Source organism: Phalacrocorax aristotelis, chromosome 8 (genome assembly GCF_949628215.1).
Source record: "Phalacrocorax aristotelis chromosome 8, bGulAri2.1, whole genome shotgun sequence".
Taxonomy (NCBI): domain Eukaryota; kingdom Metazoa; phylum Chordata; class Aves; order Suliformes; family Phalacrocoracidae; genus Phalacrocorax; species Phalacrocorax aristotelis.
The window spans coordinates 21561284-21580180 of record NC_134283.1 but is presented as its reverse complement, the minus strand read 5'-3'; the positions used below and the strand labels follow the sequence as shown (position 1 = coordinate 21580180).

General features: G+C 46.8%; 1 protein-coding gene across 2 annotated transcripts in view; it reads right to left on the bottom strand.

Annotated features, from left to right (window-relative positions):
- Nucleotides 1–18897, bottom strand: part of GNAO1 (G protein subunit alpha o1) — a 146369-nt gene that overhangs the window by 44117 nt on the left and 83355 nt on the right. For both annotated transcript variants that reach the window (XM_075101739.1, XM_075101738.1), the window contains exon 4: nucleotides 6237–6397. In XM_075101739.1, coding sequence (XP_074957840.1) covers nucleotides 6237–6397 — 161 coding nt within the window. The remainder of the gene's footprint in view (nucleotides 1–6236; nucleotides 6398–18897) is intronic.

Sequence of the window (18897 nt, the reverse complement as noted above, 5' to 3'; positions counted from 1 at the left end):
TTAAATAGCAATTTATTTAGTCAGGATGTCAAGATTTTACTAATCCCCAGGCCAAAGACAATACTGTTACAATGTGACATAGCAATGAAAAATGACAGGGAGGTAGCAGGAATGAACTATCATGTAACTTCTCTGCTCCTCCCTGCAGTGCAGTCTGTGTTATCTCCAGGGCCTCTTCAGACAGATTTCAGAGAGATTATTTTGAGGTAAAAGAGGATTAGGAGGGGAGAAGTGACATGACCATACCACCAGTTTTTGCCTGCAAGATCCATACCTAAAGAGGTGCTGAGTTTTTAGTGGAGCTGGCTGCAGAATTTGCTGTTTCAGATGGAAAGGCAGCAAGCAAAGCACTGGAGCTCTGGTTCAGCTGCTGAATGCCTTACTAGATGTTCCCACATCGCTGGGTGCTGCCACAAGCTCCACTTTAAAGCCCAGCTCTGTAGCTTCTCCTCTTCATGGAAGAAGTTAAGTGAGGTGGTGATGGCATCTCAGATACTTTCACACAGACCGAGAGGGGATATAGTTCTTCAGAAAACAGGTGTTCACAAGGGACAGGACCTCCTGCTTTTCTTTCATCTTCATTTTCTTTAGAGTATTCATGAGCTCCATCCAGGAAATGCCTTTTGAGTCAGATCCCCCTTTCCCTGATGACTTGCATGTGTGGCTTGTAAAGGGTAAAGGGAAGAGCCCAGCTCTGGGACTAAGCTTCTGAGTGGCTTCTCCTCTACGGAGAGGCTGTGCCCCAGGAGACAGTGGGTCTGGTAGAGATCTCTGTGCCAGTGTCTGAGAGGGGCCGAGTGGGGTGGACATTATAACAAGGGGCAATGCCTTATGATGGAACACTGTTATGCAGATTCCTGCAGACCTCTGCTCCCCCTGCTCCCAAGTGAGTTTTCTGGTGAGGAAGCTTGGTCCTCATGCTGTCCCGGCAGTGTCTGGTGGATGGGAAGGTTAACATTGCTTAACACCCACCCTCAAGATACCGTGACGGGATGTCCACCCTGCTTTGGGCCAACAGAGGCAGCCCCTGGAGAGATTGCACCCAGTTTTGGTGAAGGTGGGTCTCCAGGTGGATGAAGACTGAGGGTGAGTTTCTGGAAAACATCCAGCTGATTTCAAAGATGGCTTTACTGTTGTGCCCTTCCTCCAGCTCACACTGAGGCCTAGGTGTAGCCATATAAAGACAGTGATTCCTTAATTTATGAGGAAAATAAGGAAGCCTGAGACCTCTGCCAAGCCCAAGCCCTGCTAGACTCTAACAGGCTGATGATCAGCCTGCCCCCATCTCTCCCACCTTGCACTTACTAATCCAAACCTGGCACCAGCAGACATCGCAGAGCTGCTCCTCTGTGGAAATCTATTAGCATCTCATCTGTGGGAACTGAGCAAGGCTGCTGATTCCAGTCAACCAGATCTGGCCTCTATGAGTTGTTTTGTTTTGCTTATTGTAGGGGGAACTTAATTACTCAAAGCTGGTGGATATATTTACTTACGGGGGTAAATTAAACCATAAATCCAGACAAATGTATCTACAACTCTGCTTGTGATATATTTTCGCTTTCTGCTTTATCGGTGCTTGGGCTCCAAGACACAAAGGTAGGTTGTTCAATAAACAACACAACACAAGTCATCCCAATAAATTGGATTGTTCCATTTATGCTGTCACTCCCTCCAATTAAATGCAAGGGAACGCAAGTGACAAGCACGAGTAAGATGGGCACGTAGAAAACCATATTCTAATGCAAAAGCTGTGAGGAGAAAATGGAATCTATGCACCTGATGGGAATATTAATGCAAAACCTTGACCTGTACTTTTTCTTTCTTCAGTGTGAAAGAGCCAGCAACAACTGCAGCTCATTAAAACAGACGATGTCCTGACAGTCGTACATAATGCCCACGTCCCGCAAATCTCATGGTCTAAATGTTTGTCTTGCTGGTGAAGTATGTGTTGGCATATTGGATGCAATAAGTATCAGTGGTGAAGGTGATACCATCATGCAAAGGCAATTCTTTTGCAAGGAAAAGCAATCAGAAAACAGTCCCACATGAGACAGGGTGAGAAGGAAGGCACTGCGGTATTTTATTCTGAGTTTGGTGCAGCTTTTCTCTAAGGCACTGCCAGAGGAGTTCTTGAAGACAGAGTGACCAAAAAGTGTGGTCCAGTTTGGGCTTGGAATTTGGCACAGACTTGAGATGTCAGGGCTGCAGTTAGCTATGGTAGAGCTGCAGATGCAATTGCATCTCTCTTTCTCCATGAGCAGTGAGGTCTGTATCCCTCTCTGGAGGCCTCTCTCCCTCCCTTCACTCCCTACGGAGAGAGCCAAAGGCAACAAGCTTCCTAGCCCTGACACCTCTGATATGTGTGAAGATGGATGGGTTGAATGCAGGCCTAAAATATTTTACATTTTCACAGTAGTTTCACAGCCCTGGCACTATCAAATGATCTTTCAAGGTACTTGGAAGCAGGAGGAGAATAACTTGAGTGGATTCTGGCTTTTTTGTGTCTGTGTACTTGCAAACTGTCTCTGCCTACACATCTTGTGGGGCCTGTGCCTGTTTAGATATGCGCACGGAAAACGGGTGCTCATGTGGATGCTCTGTCTGCTCCATTCCCCCCCGAAGTTTGGAGGCTGTTCAAAGCAGGTCCCCATCCCTGGGTGGTTAAGATCAAACTTGCCCTATGCACTGTACTCCACTGACCAGGCGAGTTAGGAAATCGAGGCTAGGAAACACAAGACGATTTTTAAATCTGAACAAAAGTAGATTAAGGAAACCAGCTGGAAAACTCTATTTTGCTGAATTTGAAAGCAAAATGTGGGTCACGGATGTGCTTCCAGAGACAGAGACTGGCTAGAAAAGAAAAAGACATCATCAGTGCCAAGACTTTTTGATGATCAGAGGTAGATTTAGCTCTTAGGCGTGGAGATAAGAAAGGAAGAGGAGACGAAGTAGGAATAAAAACATAATCAAGAGATTAGGAATGTGGAACTCAACCCACCCGTAAATTTGCCTTAGGGAATGATGAAAAAATGCAGTAACAAAAAGATGAAAGCAACTGCTACATCTTATTCTCTTCCCTTCTTTTGCTGTCCTTATGGTTTTATTTTTTGCTGCCCAAGACACAGGAGGCCTATTACAGAACCTCCCCTCTTCCTCGGTCATGTTTTTTCTTTGCAAAAGTGCTGTTTTCTACTGTTCCTTCACAGTAGCTGTGAAATCCTTGCTAAGGACAGGCTGACTTTAGAGCCAAAAAGAAGCAAAGTTTTGCAGGGGAGGCCACACCATTAGGCAGGCATGCATGGCAGAGTACAAAGCAATATGCTCCTACCCATCTTTGATAGGAGAGAAGAGCTATTACTCCTTGTTTAGGCTAATACAAAATATTAAATCTATTTTCAGTGAAATTAACGATACACTAATAAAAGCCATGCTGCTAGCTCTTGCAGGCTGTTGATTAGCCTGTGACTTGGTCTCCCAGGGGCTGTAACAGAAGGCCTGTTGTTTGAACCATTTAAAAAAAAAATCAAAGTAAAGCACTGGAAGAGCAATGTAGGGCAATGGCAGCACTGACTCAGAGAAGCCCAAGTCGTGGTTCCTTAGAAATAGCCAGGCAGAGGAGGGGGGTTTCTAGAAAGCATTCAGGGCATTCAGCAGGTGGTTTCTCAGGCAAAGGGAAGTGCCTGGGCCACTCCCAAAGGTCCCACCTGTGCTGGCCATGACAGGACGTGGTCGCTTGGTGCCTTCAGGCTTTGCGACATGTGCTGAGCTGCTGTGGAGCGTGATTTCTGACTGCTGCAGCAAACTCCCCTCCTGCCAGCAAAGCACTAGTCCCTGTGGCTTAACACCAAGAGAAGCCTGAAATAAGAGCAGTGCTAGTCCAGTTCACTGCCTGTCACTGTTTTTCAAACTTTGGGGAGCTTCAGATTCAGTTCTTGCCTGGAATTTATTTTTCTCAGCCATAATGAAAACACATTTTGTAATTGCTAGTGCTTTAAATCCAGTATCAGCGTCAATAAAGATAAGCCCTTTCCCAGGGGGGGAAAAAGTAGAAAAATGTCTCAAATCTTTCACTCATGCAGAAGAAAACAACCCCAAAGCACTGAAGGATTAAATGAAAAATATGCCTCTTTTCGCTGGGTGTCCACTGGGCGTAAGTGCCAACTGAGCTCTCACTTGCATCACCATCTGGTGTGATGGCACCAGGGCCTAGAGGTGCAGCAGGCTAGGTTACAGTGCCCTGCCCTGTGACAGCATCTCTGCTCCTGGTGACAGAACCACCAGAGGTTCCTAAACGGCAGCAGGTCTGTAAATGTGAAGGACTTTTTTATCTTCAGCTTCACCATCTGACCTAGCCCAGAGAAAACAAGTGTCCCGCCACAGCACGATACACAGTATGGTGAAGGAAAGAGGCAGCACAGCCCTCCCCTGGCATGGAGGATCATGCATCCCCCTCCAGATGCAAGAGATTTGTTGAAGACATCGACATTCATTTTGCTGGGCTGCAACCACACGTTGATATTGCTGTGAATACCACAGCACAGAGCCTCTTCAGTTGATGTCCAGAAACTGCTTGTGATTTCAGAGCTCTTGCTGATGAATTGCCCAGCAGCTGGTCACATTGGGAGGGCTATGCTTATTATATTCAACTGCTATCTTGCACAGAAGGAAAATGAAAATACTTTCCTCAAGGTAATTGGCTCTAAAACAATTGAAGAATTTTCCACAAGGTTGTAATGCAATTAGGACTGGCATTTTATATAATTTATATCTCTAAAGGTACTTTTATGCCATCAAACTCTTCTTTTGTAGAAAAAAATGCTGGCAAGAGAAGGCAGATTTTGCTGTTACAGGCAATGAAATATAGATTAAACATGGATGTCCACCATTAAAAGGCAGCATAATGTCAGGATCATCACTGAGATGTAGTTGTTCATGGTGAGAAATGGTTGGGTAGGATGCTGTGACACCAACCACACATCTGCAGGTTTCCCATTTGGTTTTTGGTCAATGCCAAGTGATGTGTCATCATTCGCCTTCTGCTGCAGCACTCCAAGAGCAGAAATAATCCTGCGCTCCCTAACTGCCCTTCCAGCTTGGATGGGAGGAGCTGGTGCAGACTGGGGATGATCAGGCCTACCACACAGAACAAAACCAGCAGCCACGCTGGTGCTTGGGGTCATGTTTTGATAGATATCCAGGAAAACCCTAATCAGAGATGCCAGATAATCCAAACATGCAATAACAAGTCCAGAAGTGCATGAGTCAGCTGGTGAACTTGTTGACACAGGATACTGTGAAAGCCAAAAGCATAGATGTAGCATTCCCCTATCACCATTTGGGGAAGCCTCTATTTCCCCTACTACCAAAAGATCCAAGGGTATAACCAGGGTAGTGATCACTCCATGCTTGCTTGTTTCTTATGCTTGTACTTAACCACGTTTTACTTGCTGCTGCCCAGGACACAGAACAGGGCCAGGGAACTTTTTGCCTGACTGCAACAGCTGCTGTGATTGAAATTATGAGATGAAAAGCTTTAGTTTCCTTGCCCAGGTGGAGGCAAAGAGATTGGATGAATTATCATCAGAAATGGGTCTGAACTGAAACTGGGGAGGCACTCAAGGTTTCCTCAGAGCCAGAGCAACTGTTTAATGGGTAGATGTCCAGTCCTTATGACGGGATGAACCAAAGACACGGATTCAGACAATCACCATTTAAAAAAATCTGCATGTGGTCCCTAGCAGCAGAGATGCCACCAACTATTATGAGAATAATGCAGTGCCACTGTAAAAGCAAAGATATCCCTTACCCTTGGTTGTAATCCAGCTGCCTATCAGTACAGTGTGTGACTATCAGAAAAGCTCTACTGCTATACAAAGCAGGTGATCACACCCTTCTGTTATCTTTCAGCCAAATGAAGAAGCCATCAGCTACATCCATGTGTTGGTCTGCCTCTGCGCGCTAGATCAGTGCTTGTAGAAACCTACCTTGAGCTGTCTGGGAACAGTTTGGCAACCTGGCCTTGGGGTCACAGACCTGACCCCAGACTGGCCAGAGGGGACATGAATGTCCTGCCTGATCCTTTCTGCCTTGCAGCAGCCTATGACATAACATGCGTCCCAGTCTGTAAGCAGAACTGTGTTCAGGTCCACTGCTATGAGGTCATCAACTTTAGTTAAAACTTTAACAAGCCCAAATGCAGCTTCTTAACACGAAAGACTATGGACAGGGACACTCACTATTGGGCCGAGTCATTAAGCTGATATTCCCGGGACCGGTTGAAGCATTCTTGGATCCCAGAGTCTGCCCACAGCCTCATCATAGCCGACAGCAGCTCTGGAGAGAAGGGCTCTGTGTCTTCCATCCGACTTACGACATCGCAGACCATCTTGGCATCAGCCTGCAGAGGAAAGAAACAAGAGGTCACATAGATGCTCAAGGCAGAATTGGGAGCCAGAGATTTCAGAAACAGTTTGCCAAATCGTCAGGAGTAAAAAGGCTGCATTTCTTGGGTGGGGCTTTAGGATCCACTCTGTATGATCCATCAGAAAGGGCAAAAGGAGGATGGAGCAAGTAAGCCACAAGGAAAGAGGTCATTTGTGCAATCCACCTCACGTCAACAAATATTTCCATTCAGCAGACAAACCAGTCGGCACTGTGTATGTGTGGAGCTTCTTGGGAACAGAAAGAAATTCGTGTATGTACAAGTATATTTTAAATAGTTAGCAAAGCGACGCATACCCTGTTTTAAGCGAGTGTGTAACCTTGCTGAAGTAGGGGCCGTTTGTGTCAGAAAGGACAGCAGAAAGGCTCCAGAAACAATGTTTTTCAGATGCTGGCTTATTGCTTTTCCTGAATTCTTGTTCTTTGCTATGAGCTCCTGCTAGAGGGACTAATTCATGTTAACACAGACCACCTTGGCTAGTTGTTGTGCTTTATGACTCAGGAGAGGAATCTCCTGTGGCTAAGGAGTATGGCAGTGAGGGCAGGGCCAGCTGGCCGTTTTCAGATGGAATCTTTTTTGGTGAGAAAAATGTGATTCTCTGGAACAGCAACTTTTCCTGAAGGATAGTGTTCTGACACAACTCAGGTCTGGAAGATGTCTCAGGTTTAGGATGGGAATGTCTAGACAGCCTTGAATAGCTGGGTTCAGCCGTACTGTAATAGTCCACAGTGGCTCATTTGCGAAGCAGGACACCCAAACTCATGAACCCCTCTGCTTTCTTTGCAGTAACAGGCTCTGTCCCATTCCTCTGCCCTGCCAGGTGCTGCTGATGCTCCTGTCTGACACTCAGGTTTAGCAGCTGTGATGGGAACAGCCCAACTGCTGATTGGGTTGCTCTCCCTGGGTACTGCCTGACCACTGGGGACAAGATGTTACAGGTTTTGTGGCAAAGCAAGCAGATTATTTCTTAGGTCATGGGTACAATTAAAAGTGGAGGGAGTGCCAATGTTAAAGAGCACCACAATAACCTAACTGCATGGGTGTGAACAACAAGGTGTATGACATGGCCTGCATGTCCAGGATCAAAACTTCTCTACAGTTTCTCTTTATTGAACACTGAAATTGTTGAAAAATTGCAGGGCACCAAACTGCTAGCACTGGAGGCTGAAGCTGCTGGAGATTTCAATGCTCAGAGAAAGAGCTTCAAGTCCCCTGAACATCCAGTCTTTACAGGCTGAAGAAGTCTCAGTACTGTATGGAGACACCATCCCATAAAACTTAATGGGGTAGAGTCTTCATGCTTTGAAGACTTTATGAACATGAAGTCTTGCAGAATATTTAATTTCATATTTTAGTGCCCAGGAAATCCTCCCAGCCCTCTGTACAGACTCTGCTCGTTTTGGAGAAACAGTACTGGTGACTCACACCTCAAAGCCAAGACAAATGAAGAACCTTGAAGGGTTCAGCTAATTTCAAAAACTTGTTTTCTGCCCCAGAGTGCTTCATGAGCTCAGTGAATATCCACAAATCATCAGTATGGTTTGCCTGCCCTTCTGGAGCTGTAATTCTGCTCTTTTCATGGACTCTACGTAACACAAAACCTGCTAATGGCTGGTCTGCTCAGGGCTTCCCGGCCATTTGTGGATGGGTGGTGCAAAAAAAACATCCATCCTTTCATTCAGGTAGGCAGGAGGCCTTTCATATGTTATCTTGACTATTGAGAGGGAGATTATAGGTGTAAGTTACAGATATGTCCATCTGTCTGTGATGGCAAAGCACATTTGAAGCTCTCCAGCTGTTACGGGCAAGGTCTGGGCTTCTTCCGAGCTTTGTGGGTTTAACTGCAGGTTACTTTCTGCAAAGCATCAGAGGGAACAGCACGGTCAACACATTTTCTGTGCTGGGAAATAGCTGCCTCATTCTTTCCACTACTGAGATTTGTGGCACTCCCGTGATTTAAGATCCAACACAAGAGGGTTTGAGCAGAAGACATAGATGAACAGTGGTGACAGGGCAGAACGGGGGTGACCAGGGACAAGCATCTCTGGCTGTTGTTATCAGGTCTGCTTGGGCCAGAAGTGGGGCTGAGCTTGTAGGGCAGGGGATTATTTTGGCACATGCTGCAGTCACCAGAGGTCCCTTTTGGGGATGGGAGAGGTTGCCGTCCCGCAGTGCAGGCAGCTGCCTGCAGGGCAGACTGAGAGTCAATAGGCTGGTGCAGGGCAATGGCTGGTAGGAAAGTTTATTGCTCCTGCTGAATGATAATAACAATATGCCAGACTTAGTTTTATTTTACAGAGTGAACCATCGAACTCTCAATTTTATAGCCCCAGAAAAAGCAGGTAAAATGAGTATTTTTAAAAAATACTCCTCCTCCCTGCCAAGGATGAAGCCCCTCTTTCAAGGAGCATGGGGCCTTCCAGGAGTTCAGGCATTTGTTAGATGATTTAACGAGCAATTAAGGATCCAGGAAGAAAAGATACCCCTTTCTTTTCTCACTCTCCAGGCTGCATCTCAAGCTGGGAATGACATTAAAATCTCCAGCCCCCACCCTGGGCACAGCAGGTAGATTTTTAAATACTGCCTGATTGACTTTTCCCTTCCCGCCTCCCCCGGGTCTGGCACTCCCGCTTTTCCCGAGGTGAGAGGAGCTGAGCCTCCTGCCATGCTCTGCCTCTGTACTGAAGCCAGCAATTAAATAAAGCAAAACAAACCAGACCAACCAGCCCCCACCACACCCCTGCCTTGCAGTTCCCATCCGATGGGGTTTTTGTTAATGAATATCACAGTGGTATTTCAGCTACCTTGGGAGCTAAAAATAGGCAGCACTCTGCCCCTGGGATTGCTGGAAGGAGCCACAAAATGGTGCAGGGCTTTTTCCTCCATTGCTGCCTCTGCATTTCCCCAGCCGCTCTGTCTCCCATCCCCTCCGTACAAGCTGGCTGGGAGGAGGACAAGGGGTTGGGCTGGTTTCCTTCAGGCTGGTTCTTGTCCAGTAGGATCATCCCAGACCATCCCCACAGCTTTCCCATGCATCCCACTGCCACTTCCCAGCGGCTTGCATTTTCCACAGCGGGTCAAACCCTAATCCCTGAGCTGATTGCCTTTGCATTGTTTGTTACCAAGAGTGGGATTTGTTCAGCTCTGTGTCACTCTGGAATGTGTCCACCTGCAGCGGGAGAATTGGAGCTGGCTGGCTGGGCTTGGCTTGGGGAAACAGCTGAAAAACCCTGGGATGGGAAATTATACAACCAGGCCTTGGCCATCAAGCTAAAAGACCAAATAACCCCTTGCTAAAGAACAAACCTCCACACCAGTCAGGAAATGGAGAGGGTTTTATACAACAGTGAAATCCATAGGCAGATGTGAACAAGAAGCTTGTAAACTTGGCAGGAAGTCAGTGTGCCTCCTTTCTAACCCTGGGTTTTGTGTCTACCTTTGTACCAGACACATGGTATAAATCCAGTTCATAAGGGGATCTGTTTTCTCACTAACCTGGACATAACCACAGTTATTTAATTGTCTCCCATATGTCACTGTCACCAAGCACACAGGCTGTGCTCAGCAAGCAAACTTGTGACTTTGCTTGCAACAGCCACACAGCCTGATTAATTTGTTACCTTGCTGGAAGAGAGAGGGGTACTTCCTAGCAGCCTGACATTACTGGCCGTTATGTTTGTCTCTGCAAGCTAGTTATTTTTCATCACACAGATATAGATCACCCCTAATTACTTGTTCCTCACCACCAGCCATGATCTGTGCCTGCAAAGGTACCAGCAGAACTGCTCCTTCCCTGCCTGTCATAGAGTTGCACTGGAGTGGGACTTGGGTCCCCATCTCTCAGACCACCCAGGATAAATCCTGGCTCTGATCCTTTGAAGTTTCCTGGACATTAACTAAGGGACCTTTTTTTCTTTCTTTTTCAAAAAGGAGTAGTTTTCTGGAAGGGCAGAATTTAAGGGAAAGGCAAAGCCTTATGTGAAGCTATGTGGTACAAATCTGCCAACACCTACAGGGCTGCACTGACTTACGTGCACGGGAGAGCGGACCCAGTGTGTCATATTGTACCATGCTTTCCTTTCGGTGGACTAAATCGCAGTAAATATAATTTTTGCTGTTATTTGCTCTGATTAATCATACTTGTCACTCAGCCTATCTCAAAGGTTAACACTGGGGCATTTTCCTTTGGTGGCTGGTTGTACTCAGAGCTGCATCTCAGAACGTTTCAGAAAATCCATGCAGTGGGGGGAAGAGACAAGCATTGCATTTTTCTGGCAGTGCAAGACAAATCAGAGGCACAGTACTAGTTATCAGCAAGACAATCCTGTATGACCTAGTGCACGGTTGAAAAGAGTAGTGGCCATCACCAGCCAGGAACCTGAAGGGAAACTGATGTCTTGAAAGAATCCAGCATCCACAAAGGATGTCCCTGGAGAGAGGCTTCCTTGGGGGACCCAGATCCTGACCTCAGGGCACAGAGATACGTGCCTCTGCTACTTCAGTGAGAAACAAGGTCCCATAACTTGGGGGCAGAACATGGCTCATAAACTGAAAACCTCCTGCTAAGATAGCATCTCAGAAATCTGGACCCTGCTTCACAGCTGAAGTACGGCTGCATCACAGCAAAAGCCAGTTATTTTTACAGCATTTGCAGCCTGAATGAATTCTGGAAACAAAGCAGAGCTGGTGAATATGGCTCTTCCAGAGACATCCAGGGCTCAGCTCCAAGTCCATAGGAGTTTTTGTAGATGCTGAATAAGAAGTTACATGTATGACTCTCCCCCTCACTCACCCCCTCTTTCTCACACATCTGTGTTTCAGAGCTGACCTCTGAATCTGTGGAAATCTCTCTGGCCTGAAGCAGCTGCTGTGCATTGCAGCAGAGACAACCTTCTCCCTTCCTCCTCCACCTTTAGAACACTTAACCGAGGCTTCCCACCTCTGCTTGGCATTTGGTTTGCTGGGCATGCAATCTGAGAGAGACCCTGGAAGGCACCAAGCTAGTAAAAAATTATCCAGTGGCTTATTCAAAACTATCCCTTTAGAGAACACCACAAGGTGGTCACCTAAACTGCATCCCCTCTGTCCGCACTCATTTGTCAGTGGTGGATCTGGAAAGCTCCTGACACAGATCCCAGTTGTCTGGGAAAAAGTGGTTTATGCCAATGCAAAGCTCAGCATGGTGCTCTCTAGCAATTTGCATCACAGCAAAGATAAGCCTAACAAATTAAGTTAGAGATGGTTGGCAGTCCACAGCATCATGCTAGCCATCTTCTACCCTGTTCATGTAAAACAGCTCACAAAAAGGTTGGTTGGCTTGGGTACAATGCCAAAGGGCTGCTGTCTGTCTGTGGGCAGACAGACAATTTTTTACAAAAAACATAACCTGACAGCCATGGTGACATGCAGGTCTTTCCTCCCAAGGTTGTGGTGTCTGGCTAGCAATTATTAAAGCCCTGGTTTTCATAGCCTTCTGGAGCCAAGATGGTCCCATCACCTCCGACTGTCTTGGCCAAACAACTTCTCTGTGTCTGGTACTTGGTCTAGGATCTCTATCCTGAAACCTTGTTACTGCTGTGTTTTCTGTCTGCAGCTTTGTATCTGGGGAGATGTTGAGCAGGACTGATATTATAGATTATTATGACTCTAAAGCAGGCCAGTTTCTTTGTATTTGGTACAACTTTTGTTCCTACCCATTCTGTATCATACTGCAGCTGAACAAATAAAATTTGCTAGCTCTTATGTGCATATAAACTTATTTCCCCCTCCTACAACACGTATACAATAATATTGCCTGTTTGCTTGGACCACTGACTATCTGGCAATCCAGGGACTGGGTAATGCACGGACTAGGCTAAGACCATGGATTGCCAGTTGGCCACCACAATTGTAAGGGTTCCTACAGCCCTATGTCCTGCCAGAAATAGTGCTTCACTCCCCAGAGAGGTGGAAAAACCCTACCACCCAGCAACACAGAACTCAACCTGCAAGAGGGATGCCACTGAAGGGCAAGTAATTTCCTAAATTTCCTTTGTACTAGGATATCATAGGGTTCTTCCCTGTTCTTGAGATGCCAAGAAGCGCTCCTGAGCTGGGCGAGACAAACACGGTGGATAGCTGACCTGATTTTTCCAAGCAAGGATGGGGAAGCCAGAAAGCATGTGTTAAATGGTCTCAAAATAGGTCCTGACCCACTAGCTGCAATAGAAGCTGAGAAAATGGCACTCTGTCTGTCCCAGTCATTTCTAATTCAAGAAGATGGCATCCCTGAGAGACCGAGAGCCACTGCAAACTCCACCAGTGTCCCTCCGAGGGAGGATGCTTCGATGGGTTCTCTGTCCTACAAGCACTGAGCAAAAGGGCTGGGTATGGGATCTGCAAGCCCAAACATCATCCCTTGCTGATGACTTTCAGGCCATGTGGCACAGACAGCGCTTCCCACTAGGGAGGGGATGAGAGAGTCACAGATGGGGGACATTAGCCGCATGGCTTCATGCTCTGCAGGGAAGAGCTTTGCCGCGGTGCTGAGGAGGAGGCTGGAAACACATAAAGATGAGAGAACAAAATCCTTGCAGCCTACTGCCCTTCTCTTCCCTGTAAAAAGCTCTCTGCTGGGTAAAAGTCCATAAAATGTAACGGCACTGGAGTGTTGCAGTAGATGGCAGGGAAATGCCTGATATCCCACAGTGGGAGAGCAAATGGGGAAGCTGTGTCGGCTCCGGGCACTTGTAAAATAAATGGCTATTTTACATTCATTGCAAAGTGGATGGCTGAGGATGAGCTGAGTGGGAGTGATGGAGATTCTCTGAGAACTCGCTCCGGGTTTGGGAATTACTGACAGCTTTAGCCTGCATGTCTTCCACTCTTCAAATGTCTTTAAGATTTTCCACACCAACATCCCTTTGGGAGACTGTATAATGGTGGCAGGGCAGAGGGGACACGGTTTCCTTCCAAGCTTTCCCACCACAATGGGGGAAACAGGCTTTGTCTTTGGAACAGAAAGGGAGAGCAGTCCCTATGGTGGGAGTATTCCCAGGACAAAGCTTGATTTTTTTTAACATCTCTGGCTAAATGCCACTTGCGTATGATGATTTATAGGGCAGTGACTTCCTGCTGGGAAGCCATGCAGTGCTGGAACCTAGTAATTAGTTTAATGCTCAGAGCTTGATGCTGAACGGTGGGTGCTAATCTCCACTCTACAATTAATCCAGCAGATTTATCAGTGCCTCGTATGATGAAGGACTAAGTCACTGGGTTACAGTCATCTGTCCCTGAAGAAAGCAATAGTGTTTCAACCAGAAAGAGCCTTGTTTCATTTTATGGTCCTATTTTACTTGGTGATCTGTGTTGAAGATACACACTTAAGAACAAGGTGGAGAGGAAAAATCCCCCCACCCTGCCTCAGTCACGCTAAATTTCAGCTCCCTGTTGCCTCTTCTTCATAACCCAAAATTGGGATATGTGGGTAGGGATTTCTTAGTGCTCTCCACTGAAACAGCTACAGCAGTTGGTGGGCTTGGTGTCCATACCCAAGCGTTCTGCCTGACACGGTGTCTCAAAACTATTTCTTACATTGCTGGTGTGAGAGCAGGTATCACAGCAGCCAAATAATACTGCATTTTCCACTTGGCAGCAGAACCGAAAAATTAGGTGGTGTGAAAAATCATCTTGGATCAAACATGTTGCCCTGCATTCTTCTGTGGACCCAAAAGCCTCTGAAAAATTTCATTTCACATCCAGCCAAAGCACTTGCCTTGAGGTCTACCAAAACATTTTGGTTTGTTTCTAATTATTTCAGGGCTCAGTATTGTTATTTTAAATGTAGGTCAACTTTCAAGCAGAAATTTTGTTTCCAAATGAAAAGTTGGAAAAATGAATGAAAACAAAACACTTTGGCCTTTCAGGAATGCAAAATCCTTTTAAAAAATTATCCAAATTTTCACATAATTTCCTCTTGGCCATGAATACCTGTAGATTTTGACAAATGTTTTTGTTTTCTTTTAGTGTGTTTTTTAGAAAATTCATCAAACATTTCTGTCCAGGTCTAGTGATAAGTACGAGAACTTTCTTATCCAAAGTTCTTCATTCACTGCTTATTTGCTGTTTTAATTTGGGTTCTCGCCACCTCAAATTTTCTGGTTTTCAGTCCTGTACTCTTTCACCAAATGTCTTACAAGATGACCACTGCTGGGAGCAGATGAAGGGATTTTCCTTAGGTTTGACCTGGACATTACAGGAGCAAAATAAGGCATGTAAAGTCTGACACTTACACGGCCAGGATACAGGTACTCAGGGCAAGAGGACACACTGGGACTGTTGTTTAAGAGCTGTCCCAGCAATTGGCTCAATATTAACTAAAGGGATATCGTGTCAGACAGCGAGGGCACTTTGGGAACTGAGTTTCTTCTGCAAACTTAAGCAAGTTTTCCTTATTTGCTTAAAGAAGTACTCTGTGAAGAGGGACCTCAGAAAAGACAGAAGTGCTTTGCCTCACCCAGCTTTCTCTATCGCACATTGATATTTTCCGGGGAACCTCTGTAAAAAGAGGTGATGGAAGTATGCAAATGGAAGTGTGCAAACCTGCAGTCATTTTAGGGCTGTCACTGGCACCAGTACCCAATGCAGATACTCAAGAAAGCTGCCTGAGCAACGCATATGCTTACTGCCTTCGCCTGCACTGGTTTGATAATGTTTTGCTTTTTGGTCTGTGGCTGCGCACAGCCAGTGATGGAGCCACAGGGTGACCCCAGAGCCCTCTGTGGTCTCAAGAAGCATCATATTAATGCCACGAGGGGATGGGTTGAAATGAGACATGATTCATTGAGAGGCTGGTTAGCAAAGTTTTGCCTGTGACTTATTACTACAGCCTTCGTTTATCTTCCCTCCCTCTTAGCTTCCAGCTGCCTGTGAACCCTCCTCTGCAGGGAGGACCAGGATTTCTAAGACCAGGTATGGAGGAGCATTTGGCTGAGGCCCTGCTGGGTGTGGAAGCTGCATCTGATGAGGCTGAGGGTAAGAAGTGGCTCTTTGAGGTGTCTGTGTCTGCCTAGAAGGAGGCCCAGAGTTCAGAGTGGATGCAAAACAAATTTGTTGCTAAATCTCTCCTGTGCTGCTGTACCTCCAGCAAAATCAAGACTTAGGTGCTTATAACAGGCTCAGAGGAGCTCTGCCTTTGATCAGCGGAGATTACAGAGACTAACCTCCAGCAAGTTCCTCCTTACCAGAGCTGAGGCACTTCACACACTAACAGATTTGCTTATATATTGTTTCAGGTTGCTGCAAAGAAAAATTGTCCTATATTTTCCTTACAACAGCATCAAGAAAGCTCCCCAACCCTTTGGTGAGGTGAGGACGGGAGGAGGAAGGAGAAGAGGAGAAGTGAGAGAGGAGGGAGGGGAAGGAAGGGGGGAATCTGGTGGGTTGGATGTGAGCACTGCCATTCCAGGGGAAGCTGTTCTCGGGGCTATTAACAGGAACTTTTATTTATTAACTGCTCTTTTCACAGAAGGTGGAAAAATGGGACCTCAGGCGCAGCATTAGATGACAGGATATGCCATAAAATAAGAGGCTGGCAGAGAAATACCTTTAGAATGGCTTAACAAGGATAGGCACAAATAGGCTGTGGGCCCGGAAGAAATCTTTGATACTGTTGTGTGTATTTATTATTTATTCTTCTGGCACAAATATAGCTTCAAAGAATGTCAAAAACAAAAAGCCCATAACCTGCTATAGGTGGATTAGTACTACATCTCTGTAACCAGGGCATCATGTAATATTGACAAGGAAAATCAGCAAAAATGGGGAAAAAAGCTCCCGGCATTTATGACACTTGTGAGGATAAGGCAGAATTCCTTGCTCTGGTGACGGTGCACCAGAAGGGATAAGAAAATCTGTGAGCATCCTACTAGCCTGGGCATCTGTGAATCTCAGCTATGACCGAAAATGCCACCAAAGAGCAAAGTCACTCCCTTGCATGTAATCCTATGTGATACATATGGGGAGTATGTGGATTCCACCCTAAAATATTTGGCTGCCATTGCAGAGCACCTGGAACCCCACAAGATGGTGGGGATGGCACAGCACCTGTCAGTAGTTGGGAAGGGAAATAGCTGCAACATCTCAAGCACCATGGTTGAACCTCCCCATAGCTGTGACCTGGTGGAGTTCACCTCTGTGGGTGTGATGCTGCCAGTCCTTGCCTGCCATCTCTCAGGCCCATCCTATTTCAGTGCTTTCCTTCCTTCATTCCTTCCCCTCTGCTGCTCCCCTCTTTGTGCCAGCCTCCCTGGCTCAGCAAGTCATGCAGCCGCTGCAGCTGGAAGCCCTCCCTCATGGTTGTACAGAGCAAAGGACTGTGTTGACATGAGAAACAAGACATAGGCTTAATACTGCATTTATTATTTTTTTGAGAATAATGTATATTCCCTTTTTTCTGGAATGCTTTTGCTGGCTTGGAAATATTTCAAGTGCCAGCAGGGGATTAGGGAGCTTCTTTTAATCGGCTTTTGTTGTGTTTCTTTTTTTACCTCTTTGCAGAAGAAGGAATAAAAGCCTACTCCGAAATGTTCTCCATGGAGGAATTGGAATTTGGCAGTCTCATGTAGTGATGCCTCTGGATAAGGGGAAATGGGAACAGTGCAGCCTCTCACCGCCTCCCAAAGCCCCCTTGCACAGGGGTCAGACCTCTCCTGCAGACAGATTTGGGGTAGGTGGAGCTGGCATGCTCCAGCTACCCGGCCAGGAGCAAAGCTCAGGCTGGGGGTCTGCTTATGCTGCCCCGACTCGACCTGCAGCACAGAGCAGAATTGACAAGAAAACCTCAGAGCAGAGATTTTCATGGTTGTCTAAAGGGTCTGGAAATCCAATTTCCTCTAATATAAGTAGACAGGGCCTATAGCTACCATGTACAACTCAGCAGCAGCATGTGTGGTAGTCCCTCCATTGCATGGTTGGTCAGTCAGAAAGTGAGAAACCCCGACAAACCCAAATGTCTGCCATTCTTAGTTCCTCTTTTCTTTCCCTTCTCTGTTACTTTTGCTTTTCCTCTCCCGGCGATCCTCTCTCTTCCTGCCTGCAGCCATCCCCAACCGCAGGATCAGCCCTGCGTGCGCAGCACTCTCTGGAGATGCCATTTCTCTCACAGGCGTTCAGCCTGTGGTGCATTGCAAAAAAATATCCCCGGCGGAGTGAGCGATGCCAGTAAGACGCTTGCCTTCCCTCCACCTCCCAGGGCTACTTTCTGCCTTGGCTATGAGCCTGCTGCATCTTTGTGTGGTTAATAAAAATAACCCAAAAGTACTCGGGAGCAGACAGAGCAATCCCAGAGACTCCAAACATCTAAGGGGCTTTGTTTCCAAGGCAACATCTTGTCTCCTAGCTGCAAAAGGCCACGGGAATGAAGGCAGCCTATGGAAAATGAATAGCTCAATGACAACAACAACAAAAAAATCTGCTGGGGAGCGTACCAGGGAGGGAGGGGTGTTTGTAGCGGGGGCCAGGAAAGAGCAAAGCTGAGCAAGCCAGGACTAGCTGCACAGAGCATGCAAAGGGACAGGGTGCAATTTATCTCATGAGAAGCACAGTCCTGCCCCCATTGAAATGCACAGCACCACTTCCACCGACTTAATGGGAGCAGGGGAGCTTGCACGAATCAGCTATTCTTTTCTTTTCCCCTTTTTTTAACCTACAGTGTTTGAAGATTCGAACTGGTTAAAAATAATCCGTTGTCCGAGGCAGAGCCTTCCTGGGTCCCAGGAGCTTTTCAGCCAGGGCTGCAGCATGCTATTGATTTGAACCACCCAGGTTCCCACCCCAGGAGGTGCCTCCTCCCCTCCACACCCCAGGGCAGCGAGACGGGAGGTGCCAGAGTACAGGAGCATCACTCTGGCTCTTCCCATTAAGAAAGAAACATGTTTTCACCCGTTTTTAAGGCTTCCAGGGCTGTGCAGTATGTGAATAACTGTGTGCAAGCCAAGCTGCAGAATCAGATTTTTCACTATGGCTGCAATGATGGCTTTGCTCCTACGGCTTTTCAAGCTAGCTGCCCAGATAGCAGAATAGCAGACTTGAGGTTTCAGGCACAGGGGAAACAAAGTCCCCTCTGCCCACCACATCCCACCGGTGACACCCATGGCCCCTGTCTGACAGCACCCTTCCTCGAAGAGGGCAGGTGGGCAGGTCTGTGGCTCCACCGTGTTGCTATTTAACATGCACATTGCCCTTACTTAAGTGACTGCCACAGTAGAATGCCTGAGATAATTGATGGGGATCATATCAGACTGGGAGGGGAGAGGCTCCCCAGCGCCAGCCGAGACGCTTGCCTGCAGACGCCCTGCTCTTGGTTTTCCTTTCCTTTGTGTCTGACAGGAACGCCTAAAAGCTTGGGATCGTGATGCCAAGGGAGCTGATGGAGCTTCTCCTCCATGTCCCAGGAGATGGCACAGATGCCCTGGGAA